The sequence below is a fragment of the Cottoperca gobio genome, unplaced genomic scaffold, assembly GCF_900634415.1.
Source record: "Cottoperca gobio unplaced genomic scaffold, fCotGob3.1 fCotGob3_324arrow_ctg1, whole genome shotgun sequence".
Classification (NCBI taxonomy): domain Eukaryota; kingdom Metazoa; phylum Chordata; class Actinopteri; order Perciformes; family Bovichtidae; genus Cottoperca; species Cottoperca gobio.
The window spans coordinates 1-12,500 of record NW_021166931.1 but is presented as its reverse complement, the minus strand read 5'-3'; the positions used below and the strand labels follow the sequence as shown (position 1 = coordinate 12,500).

The 12,500-nt window shown below is 47.7% G+C and overlaps 3 protein-coding genes across 4 annotated transcripts in view; 1 reads left to right on the top strand and 2 right to left on the bottom strand.

The window, feature by feature from the left end:
* Positions 1–3,619, bottom strand: part of eif4a3 (eukaryotic translation initiation factor 4A3) — a 5,114-nt gene extending 1,495 nt beyond the window's left edge. The window contains exons 1-11 of the mRNA XM_029427453.1: positions 3,333–3,619; positions 2,628–2,700; positions 2,257–2,323; positions 2,103–2,165; positions 1,883–2,015; positions 1,661–1,741; positions 1,380–1,521; positions 989–1,127; positions 749–864; positions 566–673; positions 237–364 (exon numbers count right to left, since the gene is read on the bottom strand). Coding sequence (XP_029283313.1) covers positions 237–364; positions 566–673; positions 749–864; positions 989–1,127; positions 1,380–1,521; positions 1,661–1,741; positions 1,883–2,015; positions 2,103–2,165; positions 2,257–2,323; positions 2,628–2,700; positions 3,333–3,486 — 1,204 coding nt within the window. The 5' untranslated portion in view covers positions 3,487–3,619. The remainder of the gene's footprint in view (positions 1–236; positions 365–565; positions 674–748; positions 865–988; positions 1,128–1,379; positions 1,522–1,660; positions 1,742–1,882; positions 2,016–2,102; positions 2,166–2,256; positions 2,324–2,627; positions 2,701–3,332) is intronic.
* A 1,591-nt stretch (positions 3,620–5,210) lies between these two features.
* LOC115005577 (serum response factor-like) lies at positions 5,211–8,584 on the bottom strand. 2 transcript variants are annotated; one of them, XM_029427450.1, is made up of 7 exons: positions 8,087–8,584; positions 7,556–7,825; positions 6,941–7,097; positions 6,353–6,460; positions 5,592–5,768; positions 5,398–5,477; positions 5,211–5,294 (listed from the first exon to the last, which is right to left on the bottom strand). In XM_029427450.1, the coding sequence occupies exons 1-7, from the start codon at positions 8,546–8,548 to the stop codon at positions 5,211–5,213; spliced, it is 1,338 nt and encodes a 445-aa protein (XP_029283310.1). In that variant the 5' UTR covers positions 8,549–8,584. The 2 variants fall into 2 exon arrangements, with proteins under 2 accessions (XP_029283310.1, XP_029283312.1); XM_029427452.1 differs by lacking the exon at positions 6,353–6,460.
* A 523-nt stretch (positions 8,585–9,107) lies between these two features.
* Positions 9,108–12,494, top strand: opn6a (opsin 6, group member a). The gene is made up of 7 exons (XM_029427454.1): positions 9,108–9,245; positions 9,364–9,622; positions 9,852–10,057; positions 10,125–10,224; positions 10,783–10,887; positions 11,140–11,363; positions 11,715–12,494. The coding sequence occupies exons 2-7, from the start codon at positions 9,493–9,495 to the stop codon at positions 12,168–12,170; spliced, it is 1,221 nt and encodes a 406-aa protein (XP_029283314.1). The 5' UTR covers positions 9,108–9,245; positions 9,364–9,492; the 3' UTR covers positions 12,171–12,494.
* The last annotated feature ends 6 nt before the right edge of the window (positions 12,495–12,500 follow it).

The window sequence follows — 12,500 nt, the reverse complement described above, 5'->3', positions numbered from 1 at the left end:
ACATGCAATAAATTGTAAATGACTGCCAGATATGGAAAGTTCCAGGTATTGTTGGATAATGGGCAAAAGCACTTACTCACAGGACATTTCCTGACCTTTTTTATAGTCAAAATAAGCAAAAAAGTCCAGGCGAAAATGGTGAGGCTTTTTAGGCTTAGGTGTTAAAGGGTTAACGACATCAAGCCGCGAAGATAACGCGTCTACGAGTGCTTATGTAAAGTATTTGGTGATTGTACCGTTCATGGGCATCTCGTCGATCTGCGTGGAGTAGTACTGCTCGATGTCGCGCAGGATCCTGATGTCGTCGTTCTTCACAAAGTTGATGGCCACACCTTTACGCCCGTAACGCCCGGACCGACCAATCCTGGAGGTCAGAGGTCATGTTACAAACACAGGCAGGAGCAGTTTACTCAAATATCAAGTCATTTATATTTTATATAAATAAAACACACCCAAGTGGAAACCCCCCCGCCCCCAGACTAAGTGCCTGTATGCCCCGCCCCAGGCCAAATGTGTTTTCTTATAGAACTATAGTTATGTTTACGTCTATGGAGGGGTCTGTTACCTGTGGATGTAGAGCTCTCTGTTGTTGGGAAGGTCGTAGTTGATGATCAGAGACACTTGAGGAACGTCTAACCCTCGAGCCCAAACGTCGGTGGAGATCAGCACGCGACTAAAAAGAGATTAAAATGCCGTTAAATCCCATCAGAGCAGGAAGGTGTAACAGGTGTTCTCGGCTCTGCGTTACCTGGCTCCTGATCTGAACTCCTTCATGATGGACTCCCTCTCCTTCTGAGGCATGTCGCCGTGCATCGACGACACCGTGAAGTTCGCCTCTCGCATCTTCTCTGTCAGCCAGTCCACCTGAAACACACACGAACACTCAGCTTTGACACTCAACACAGAAGCCTTTGCTGCTGCAGGCCGAGTGTACCTGTTTATCTATCACTGACAGGTGTGTGTGTGTGTTAGAGAGAGTGGAGCAGACCTTCCTCTTGGTGTTGCAGAAGATGACCGCCTGTGTGATGGTCAGTGTGTCGTACAGATCACACAGAGTGTCGAACTTCCACTCCTCCCTCTCCACCGCCACGAAGAACTGCTTTATCCCCTCCAGTGTCAACTCATCACTGTGGGGGGGCAGAGAGAGAGAGAGAGAGAGAGAGAGAGAGAGAGGGGGGGGGGGGGCAGAGAGAGAGAGAGGGGGGGGGGGGCAGAGAGAGAGAGAGAGGGGGGGGGGGGCAGAGAGAGGCAGTTTATAACCCTTGTTGCTTGAGCCTCTGAAGATATAAATAGTGAGTCAGTGCAGCATCTTCATCTGAAGCTGGACTGACTCACTATTTATATCTTTCTTTTCTAAGGGTCCCTGAACGCCTCCTCACCGTTTGACCAGGATGCGGATCGGGTCGGTCATGAACTTGTTGGTCATTTCCAGGATCTCGTGCGGCAGCGTGGCGCTGATCAGCACCACCTGCGTGGCTGGAGGCAGGTAGCGGTACACATCGTATATCTGCTCCTTAAAGCCTGAACACAACAACAACAACAACAACAACAGGTGTTCAGCTTCAGCTTCACCCCTCCCCGCTCAACAACAACTACATGCAGTATTCCAGGTTTACAAACACCTGACCCCAGAGGTCACGTGGTTTCTGCACATGCTCACCTTTGTTGAGCATCTCGTCAGCTTCGTCTAGAACCAGCATCTTGATGGCTCTTGTCCTCAGACTCCTTCGCCGAATCATATCTGCAGAAACACAACAAACTCTTGAAAAGAAATACTAACGAGGACATTCGACTCTCACTCTCACACACACACACACACACACATATATATATATATATATATATATATTTATATTATACACACAGCTGTGTGTGGACTCACCAAACACTCGTCCCGGCGTCCCCGACACAACGTGCTGACCGTAGTCTAGCTTCCGGATGTCCTCGCCTACGTTGGTCCCGCCGATGCAGGCATGACACTGCACGTTCATGTAGTCTCCCAGAGCCAGCAGCACCTGAAACAGACAGAGCCAATCAGAGACCAGGACACTCAGAGCAGCTCACAGATGATCATCTGGGTGAGGCGGTGTGGGCGGGGCTACCTTCTGAATCTGCCCAGCCAGCTCTCTGGTGGGAGCGAGGATCAGCGCCTGCGTCTCCCTCACCTGCAGACAGCGAACACATCAAACCTACATTAAGTTGAACACGTCACACACTTCTGTTAAACGTGCGGCTGCAGTTTATCCGAGCACTGACCTGGATGTCGAGACACTGCAGCACCGACACGCAGAAGGTGGCCGTCTTTCCTGTTCCAGACTGGGACCTGAATGCACCACAAAACAGCTGTTAGAGGACACTGATCTGATTTATTGAACCTTTTAATATTTTCCTGTAAGCATGTAGTGAATTATTGTAAAGGAGAATTCGGCTTCTTAGTCTGTAAATATTAATATTCAAAATCAGCAGATTCCTCGCTGATCACTGCGTTTGTAATAAAACATTTATTTTACATCTATTTATTGACACTTCACCGCAATGTCAATAAAGATAATTAATTTCGTCATTAGGCCCACACACGTGTGGTGTTTAAATGCAGCGCTTTTCAATTTACACACGCACACACTTACTGGGCGATGACGTCTCGGCCTTTGATGATCTGTTTGATGGCTCTCTGCTGGATCGCTGATGGCTTCTCAAAACCTGAAAGACAAAACAAACTTTTGCTAACAGCTGGACTGCAAACAGGTCGGCTCTGCGTTTCTGATGACAATATTAATATATAAAACTTTCCACTAGGAAATGTTCTGTAGAGGTGGTATACAATAAATATTTATTTTATAATATATTAGATCAGTTAAACATCTCGGGTCACAGCAGTACGTCAGAACCAAACTCCTTTCAGATTTATGTCTATTTAATGAGTTTTACCCTAAAGATTTGTTATCTCCCCATTATAAACACCAGAGTCCAGTCACAATACAGTGACTGGACTCTGGTGTTTATAATGTGGAGATAAATTCACTGTATTCAATGAATGTATTCAATACAGTGAATGTATCTCCACATTATAAGCGATGAGGCCTTCGGCTGTGTTTACTACACGCAGAGCCGTTAGTGGGAACAGCTAATGCTAACCGAAGTGAACAGTTTAATAACTACATCAGCAAAACCCGTTTGAAGAAAATTCAACATATTAAACCTCATTCAAACTGAGTAAATCCAGTTTAACCTATTTATTTGATTATCCTCTTTAAAAACATCGCGCAGATGAACAGGCAGCTTTAGCATCCGGCTAACTCTCCCCCGGAAGCCGCGCTGGATCCCCGGCCTACCGTAAGCGTAGATGCCGCGGAGCAGGTCCTCCCGGAGGCCCATGGTGTCGAAGGTGGGGGTGACGTCCACCTCCTCGCTGGTCTCGAACTCCACCTTGGTCATGTCCTCCTCCCTCATGATCCTCTTCCTGCCTTGCGTCCCGGCAGCAGCCATCTTTCTCTGACTCTTTATTCCACTAAAATCACCGAGAATCCGGTAAAATATGTCGGACGTTCACCGCTGCGCTGCTAACTGCTAACACGGGGAAAGAAAGACCGCCTAGCGTGTCGCGCCAATGACGTCTTGCCTTGTTCTTCTTCTTCTTCGGGTTTTACAGCAGCCTTCTGCCGCTCTAGAGCTCTACCGCCCCCTCCAGGTCAGATGGAACCAGGCGGCCTCGACCACAAGGCTCAGAGCTGTTCATGTGATTCAGATAGAGAACACAAACCTTTACATACTATATATATATATATATATATATATATATACATATATACACACACACACACACACACAAACGATATTATTTTAAAATTGAAAATTCACAATTGTTGTTTTCACACTTGCTTGGGCTGTTAACGTCTTTATCGTTTTGTTTGTTTTTGTTAGTATTAAAAAATTAAATGAAAGAGTGATAATAAGATGAATATATAATGTATATTATTTTGCAGAATTAATACTTTTTCTTTTGGTACTTTTACTAAAGTACAACATCTGAATATTTGTTCCACTTCTGACCCGACACGGTACGTGACATAAAAATTATTCTGTAACAGATTTAGAGGATGAATTGCTGTAAATTACCAACAATAATTAAAACAGTTTAATCTGGAATTGTATTTCCTATATTTTCTGCTCAAAGTCTTCTCATGCTTTGTAATTTGATATATTATTAAAACATTACGTGCTGTAGAAATAAAGCTTTTGGTATCTTTTCTTCCTGTGCTCACTAAACCAGAGAAACTTATTGTTACTGTACAATAAGATTATTAGTGTTTAGTTCACACTGGAGACAAACTGGATCGCATGTTGAACTCTTCCTGTCACATTTAAAGACCCGACACTTCCACTGAAGCTAAAGTACAGAGAGCCTCTTCCACCGTCTCCACGTTCATGTATTCAATTCAATTCAATATCATCTGAAATATGTGTGTATAAGACTACAGGGGCCACCTTAAAGTCCTCACCAAACTCAGTTTATAAAGTGTTTATTTTAGAGCTCCTCACCAGTTTTAAACTGTGAGGTGTGACCCCTGAGGGTCCGGGGCCCCAGGGCAGTTACTTGGTTGGTTGTCCAGCTTTGCGCTTCCTGGTGGCTGAACTTCAGACACATCTTCTGTCCAAAAGTCTTTTTATTTTCTGATTATTGATCTATTTCTTCTGCTCCATTCAGAGGAAACAACCTGCTGCTGTATAGAAATATATGTACATGAATAATGAACACATGAAGAGGTCAGAAAACTGAACATGCTTCACTTTGTGACTTTAATGGTCAAAAGGTCTAAAAAAGAGTAAACTTCTCAAAATAAATCGTCACGTCTGTTCAGAGTCTGACGAAGTTCTTCAGGTCCGAAGGAGCAGAATCTCCTCACACTGTTCAGCAACCGGCCGTCAGTGTTCAGATGACCGACTGTCCTTAAACGCACCAACAGAAGCGAGCGTGTGTTGAACCTGCTGAATCAGTGAACTTCACAGCAGGAAGTAAACATGATCTGGGTTTTTGGGTGAATTGTTTTTGGCCCTTTTTGTACTTTAAATTATAAAGTAAAACTTTACAAATCCATGCTCAAAACATTCTTTAAACATTCTGGTGTTTCCTGTGTGAAGCTTCTGATGATCAGCTGCTGCAGTTTTGTTGTTGTTTACATGATGAGGACAAACAAAGACATATGTGACAGTCAGTCGTCTTTTGATTGGTGGACGTCCAAACTGACGACTTGCAGCTCCGTCAGGTTGCTGCTGCTCTGCTGACTGATGACCATCTGAAACACAAACAACACGAGTGACTGCAGAACTTCAGTGTCAGCGCTAGTTCAGAGCTAGTGTCGGTGTCAGAAGTCGTGTCAGGACTCAGGGAGGTCGTACCGGGTGCAGCTGGAATGCAGAGACGGGGATCTGAGCTGCGACCGGAGGGAGCGAGGTGAGGAAAACCTGCGGGAGAGAGCCTGAAGATGCAGAAACAAACATATAACAATGATAGTAACTGAGATATTCAATACAAATAACCATAGAAGCAGAACCCAGACATATAAAATAATAAAAGTAATAACTCCAGATACCAGGGTCGTGGGACTGGGCGTGGCCTGTCGGGGGGAAGGCGCTGAGGACGGTGAGGCCGCCGTCTAGTGATGACGTCGGTGCTGCGTACATCACCGTGTGACCGCCAGGGTACATCATGTGACCTGCAACTGAGGAGGAGGACGAGGAGGAGGACATGATGGAGGCAGGAAGGCTGGCTGCAGAGAGAAAGAGCAGCAGAGGGTTAAAAGACCTCCGGGAATCACCAGAGCTTCATGTTATCAGCTTCCTCTGTCATCCCTCTCCAGCAAGGTTCTCCAGCTCCTCCTCCAACCTCGAGGCGTCCCAGGCTGGGTTACTCCTCCCAACTCTGAGGAGCCAGGTTTGGCCGAATGCTATGACCTCACCTGTGAAGGAGGCGGGGCTACAGGAGGTGGGGCTACGACCTCATCTGTGGAGGAGGCGGAGCTACAGGAGGTGGGACTACGACCTCACCTGTGAAGGAGGCGGGGCTACAGGAGGCGGGGCTACGACCTCACCTGTGGATGAGGCTGGGCTACAGGAGGCGGGGCTATGACATCACCTGTTGTGGAGGCAGGCCTACAACCTCACCTGTGGAGGAGGCGGAGCTACAGGAGGTGGGACTACGACCTCACCTGTGGATGAGGCAGGGCTACAGGAGGCGGGGCTATGACCTCACCTGTTGTGGAGGCAGGGCTACAACCTCACCTGTGGAGGAGGCGGAGCTACAGGAGGTGGGACTACGACCTCACCTGTGAAGGAGGCTGGGCTATGACCTCACCTGTGGAGGAGGCTGGGCTGTGGATGTCTGAGCTGCTCTGATTGGTGGAGGTGTGCTGGCTGCTGGCCTGAACCTGGATGGCCTGTAGCTGCTGCGTGACTCCGCCTCCTGATGAACACACAGGTGAGCATCATTATCCGTGTTAATGTATAAATATTACACATACAGGCTCTTCATGAATTTTACATTGTTTAAGACAAAACAGCAACATAAGCATCCTAATGTTAGGGTTTATTTGATATAAAAGGTGTAAGTGTGACACCTGGCCACAGGGGGGGCAGCGCTCTGCTGGGTCCATACAAATCTATAGACATCAGAACTGACAGCAGGGTCAGGGTAACACACACACACACACACACACACACACACACACACACACACACACACACACACACACACACAGCTGACCTGAAAGTGACACGGTGGTGGGGAGGCGGAGCAGCGTGGTTGACTGTGTGGAGGGAGTGTTACGCGTGCCGGGGAGTCCCAGAGGCTGCAGCTGACTGAGGGGGATGGTGTGTGTGTGTGTGTGTGTGCCGGGGGGGAGCGAGGCCCGTGTCCCTGATACGGAGGCTCAGTATCTCCTACCTGACATCAAGGTGAAGCCTGCAGGAAGCACTACGCCGGCCGACGTCTTCAGCACCGTCCCATTGGTGGAGGAGGACGGCTGCCAGGAGGGGGCGCCGCTCAGCACCTGCAGGGCCGCCGAAGAGGCGGGCACACTGAAAGCTGGTTTGATCACATCCTACACAAGCGACAGGGCCACAAAAAAAGCAAAGAAAAAATAAAGAGAATTAAATTAAAGAATAATTGAGTAAATACAAAATGTGGAAATATAAAGACAAATAACAAAATATAAAATAATAATTATAAGCATGACAGCAATAGGAAAAAAGCTAAATCAAATAAACTTAAAATCAAATAAAAGATATAGCTATGTAGTACATAAATAAATACATATTTCTATAATCTTTTAGTTATCATTTTATATCCTGTTATTCGTCTTTATGTTTCCATATATATTTATTATTGTATTTATACCTCTCTATATCTCCACATTGTTTTATTTGTTTATACATTATTTGATTTATTTGTTATTTATTATTTTACTTGCACACAGTTATTTTATTATTCTTTTACATATTTATTATTTATATGGCTCTCCTATGACTATATTTATACTCTATATACCGTAACCCTAACCTTGGCGAGCTCCGAACAGCCGTCAGCCTCAGACACCTGGTAGGTGAGGTCGGTCTCCTCGAAGCCCGTGGCGCTCATCCTCTGGTCGGAGGAGGGGTCTGAGCGAGGCGGGGAGTCCGGAGAGTTGAGGCAAGTCTGGATCAGAGCCTTCCCCGTCTCCGAGGTGATCATCGGCTGCAGCTTCCTGGTGGCGAACGTGTACACGTGACCCGTCTCGCTGGCAACCAGCAGCAACACCTGAGTCCCGGTCAGTGTGGACAGCTCATAGGCCTGCAGGAAGGAATCTATTATTATTAAAATATCTGTAGGAAGGAATCTATTATTATTAAAATATCTGCAGGAAGGAATTTATTATTATTAAAATATCTGCAGGAAGGAATCTATTATTATTCAAATATCTGCAGGAAGGAGCAGATTTGTAATTATTGAAGGGTTATTTATAACACAACTCTTCGTGTTTTCTGTATAAGTAAAGCTGTTAGTTCAGTGTAGTCGATATCTAAAGTAAAATCCCTTTAGTAATGAACTCACCTTCTTCATGATGCCGGTCTTCCTCTTGCTGAAAGTTGTGTATCTCCTCAGCTTGTTGTCTATGAACTCCATCTTGATCTTAACTCTTCCTCTGGTTTTCTTGCCGGGTTTGGCTCCCGGCACCCCGGGGCTGACCCCGCCGTAACCCCCGCTCAGGCCTCCGGAGGTGGGCGCTGACTGATGGCCGACCTCCCTCTCGCTCCTCTCCCGCTTCACGCCTCTCCTGTCCCCGCCTGAACCCGCCGCGCCTTCGTCATCGCCGGAGTCCGAGTCCTGGTCGGAGCCACTGTCGATCACCTCGGTGCTGTAATCCCGCTCTGAAAACCGGCCTCCGTCGGTCCCGGAGGCTGTGTCCGGTCCCGGTCCGGCCGTGTTCACAGGGAGGCTGCTTAACCCGGTACCGTTTCCCGCCCCCCCGGCTCCGGTTCTGGTGCCCATTGCAGCGCTACTCGCCGCCAGCATTCCCTGCTGGTTCCCCGCCCCGGGCCTGAAAACCGCCTCCTCCTGGCGGGTGTAAACACCAACACTCCCCCGGTGCACTGAGCTCCCAGTCCGGGCAGAGTCAGCTAATAGAACCGCTAGCTGCACTGAGCTAACGCCAGCTAACAGTTAGCATCAGATAGCGGTTACTTTAGCAACAAGTAATGATAGAATCTTGTCATCGAACTCCGTAAATCACCGAGAGGTCAGCCGAGCGAACAGAGAACATCGGAGCAAATAGCGGAAATATTTTCTGCATAAAATGTGATCTATTTTCACCAGAATCAGTGAATAAAGTTTAAAAGTTGTGTTTTTGTACAGTAATCAGGTGACCCGGCCCCCAGAAACACTCCGTTCCACATAAGGAAATGACTAGCAGCACTCGCCCATATCCGTCCGCTGTGGAATATAGTTCTCAGTAATGCACGCACTATATTCAGACTCCTTTAAAATATCTCACGTTATCAGAATGGTTTCATTCATGTTTTCTACAACATTATATATTACAGAAGAGACGGGACTTTCGGGGAGGTTGTGCGCAGGGATACCAAAAGTCAACGTGTTCATTGGAACCCGTAGGGGAACTACTTTCCTCCAAATAAAGATGCACGCTCCATATATGGTCAAAGAACTACAGACTGAAAAACTACAAACACTTGTTGAGGAGAAAAAGGAGAGTGTGAGTGTAAACTAAATACTTTATTAAAACGTAATATACTGCTATAATTTTCATCTGTAACAATACAATACTACGTCGTCGCTCAGTCAGCCAATCAGAGCTCTGCTGTTTCCCCCAGGTAACCTCTGACCTCTGACCTGCTGATCAGCGCTGAACAGGATCAGGTGTCTATATTTACCTGGTGAGATTATCAGCACACAGACTTCCTGTTTTCGCTCAGAGAGCATCTCACTCTCACAGCAGCAACATGTCGCTCAGCTTTGCTGCCGGAGGGCCCCCCCCCTGGAGGAACAACAGCCTAGTGCTGGGGGGGGGCCGGGACCCCCCTCTGTCTGACCAGGGAGAGACCATCATCGGAGTCTACCTGCTGCTGCTGGGTGAGTCAATCACAGACACAAAAACAACATGCTGAAGACACCAGTCAGAAACATCCACAGACTGGATGTAAGACGTCACCGTGACGACAACATCTTGTGATGAAACACGAGCTGTCAATCACAGATAGCCCCGCCCTAAAACAGACGCTGCTTCATTGTGTGTGTGTGTGTGTGTGTGTGTGTGTGTGTGTGTGTGTGTGTGTGTGTGTGTGTGTGTGTGTGTGTTCAGGTTGGTTGTCCTGGTTTGGAAACAGCATCGTCCTCTTCGTCCTGTGCAGACAGAGAGCCGCCCTGCAGCCCACAGACTACCTGACCTTTAACCTCGCCGTCTCCGACGCCAGCATCTCCGTGTTCGGATACTCCAGAGGCATCATCGAGATCTTCAACGTCTTCCAGGACAGGGACTACCTCATCTCCTCCATCTGGACCTGCCAGGTACGACAAGCGGGGACGCTCCGGTGCGCGTGTCTCAGTCCGCCTCACTCTGCTCTGTCTCCTGCAGGTGGACGGTTTCTTCACGCTGCTGTTCGGTCTGAGCAGCATCAACACGCTGACTGTGATCAGCATCACTCGCTATATTAAAGGCTGTCACCCCCACAGAGGTAAACCTTTACTGACCCATCATCAGATATACTGAAGTACAAACAGAGAGAGGACCGCTGAACCAGAACCAGAACCAGAAAATAATCTCCAGCTTTAGACGAACGATTATTATTATATGATATATATATATATATCATATAATAATAATCGTTCCTTCAGCCTTTTATCTGTTTTATATTAAAGCGAATATCTTTGGACAGTTAAAGACATCAGGACTCTGAGGAGCTGAGACATTTTATACACCAAATGATTAACGTATAAAATAATGTGCAGATTAATCCGTGATGAAAACCACTGTTGGCTCTACTAGTGTTAGTAGAAGTTAATGTTGAGAGCTAGTGGACGAGATGAGGACACCAGAAGGTTGTGAGTTCAACACCATTGAGCCCCTGAGCACCTTCACCTGAGCTGCTCCAGGAGACCCTGTAGTGAGTCACTGAGAGTCTGGATCAGAGTCTGCTGAATGCATGTAATGTAATTGTGTGAAAGCTGCTGTCCTGCAGGACTTTATAGTTTTTATATTACAGTCTCTATAAAGAGTGTGTGTTGTGTTTCAGCTCGGCACATCAGCAGCTCCAGCGTGTCCGTCTGTCTGCTGTTCATCTGGATCACAGCTGCATTCTGGGCCGCGGCCCCGCTGCTCGGCTGGGGGAGCTACAAAGGCAGCATTTTGTTTTTTAATTCTCACCTCAATATATTTTGTCAAACTGTTTTTGTGGAGAATACTTTCCCACAGAGCGTGAACAGAGGTTTCAACGTGTGAACGTGCACTACAGTAATGATGAGGATTATAAAACAGCAACATTACTCCTTCTTACCTTTCACAATAAAAGCCCTACACATATACACTGTAACTGTTATCCACTCAGCTGGCCTGACCCCTGACCTCTGACCCCTCTCTGCCCCCCCCGCAGATCGCGGGTATGGGACCTGTGAGATCGACTGGGCTAAAGCGAACTACTCGAGCGCCTACAGGTCATACATCATCTCCATCTTCATCTTCAGCTTCTTCCTGCCGGTGCTCATCATGCTCTTCTGCTACGTGTCCATCATCAACACGGTGAAGAGAGGCAACGCACTGTCGGCGGAGGGAGACCTGACTGACCGCCAGAGGAAGATCGAGAGAGACGTCACCATCGTGAGTCTGCGGGAGGCGCTGCCATGTCCCGACAACTAACGCTTACTTTTGTTTATTTAACTCAAACCTTTAGTCCTTCAGAGTTATGTGTTTCCCCTGATTAAAGACCCACCAAGTGTAAGCTAATAAACCCGCTGACCAATCAGAAATGTTCAGCTCTGTGAGTCCCAAAGTTCTGTGCTACCCCCCACTAGGGACCTTTAGTGGTCGGTTTGTGTCTCTCAGTGGGCAGTAATCGGTAATCCCTCCATGACGATAAGATTAATTAGGAGTAAATCCAGTTAGTGGAGGACGCAGAGTCAGGATCAGGACGGTGTTCTCTGGATTGATGCTTCTCATTGGTTCTTGCAGGTTTCCATCGTGATCTGTACGGCCTTCATCCTGGCGTGGTCTCCGTACGCTGTGGTGTCCATGTGGTCGGCCTGTGGCTTCCACGTGCCCAACCTCACCAGCATCTTCACACGCCTGTTCGCCAAATCCGCTAGCTTCTATAACCCCCTCATCTACTTCGGACTCAGCTCAAAGTTCCGCAAAGATGTGGCCATCCTGCTGCCCTGCACCCGGAATGCCAAAGATACCGTCCGGCTGAAGCGCTTCAAGCCCAAGCCCGACGCCCACGGCCGCCTCAAAGTGAACCGGACGGAGAAGAAGTACTCGCCCGGGAACCTGCCTCACCCGGCGCCCTGCCCGGACCCTGGGAGGGGAAGCCCACCCCGTACGCCGCCGCCCATCAACAAGGAAGTGTTCTACATCAACATGCCGCGCCCCTCTGAGGCCGACCCCGAGTTCGAATGTGACAGACTCTGACAACCTCGACGGGGTGGAACCTAAAACTGTGATCACATGAAACCGGAAGTCCAAAGTAGAGAAGAAGAAGAAGAAGAAGAAGAAGAAGAAGAAGAAGAAGAAGAAGAAGAAGAAGAAGAAGAGGAAGGAGAAGAAGGAGAGGAAGAGGAGGAAGAGGAAGGAGAGGAAGAGGAGGAAGAGGAGGAAGGAGAAGAAGAAGAAGAGGAAGGAGAGGAAGAGGAGGAAGAGTGACATGAAGATGTTTCTGCATTAAAGATGTTTCTGCTTTCACCTGACCTCTGTGTCATTGAGTCATGTGATCTGTAGCTTGAACGTGAATGGAGCTGCCGT

Coding starts and splice junctions, on each gene's coding strand:
- LOC115005577 (XM_029427450.1), bottom strand. CDS start 8,548: ATGCTGGCGGCGAGTAGCGCTGCAATGGGCACCAGAACCGGAGCCGGG. Junction 6,461..6,940: donor AGGCTTCACCTTGATGTCAG/GTAGGAGATACT, acceptor TGTGTTCATCAG/GAGGCGGAGTCACGCAGCAG. Junction 5,769..6,352: donor CAGCCCAGCCTCCTCCACAG/GTGAGGTCATAG, acceptor TTCTCTCTGCAG/CCAGCCTTCCTGCCTCCATC.
- opn6a (XM_029427454.1), top strand. CDS start 9,493: ATGTCGCTCAGCTTTGCTGCCGGAGGGCCCCCCCCCTGGAGGAACAAC. Junction 10,058..10,124: donor CCTCCATCTGGACCTGCCAG/GTACGACAAGCG, acceptor TGTCTCCTGCAG/GTGGACGGTTTCTTCACGCT. Junction 11,364..11,714: donor TCGAGAGAGACGTCACCATC/GTGAGTCTGCGG, acceptor TGGTTCTTGCAG/GTTTCCATCGTGATCTGTAC.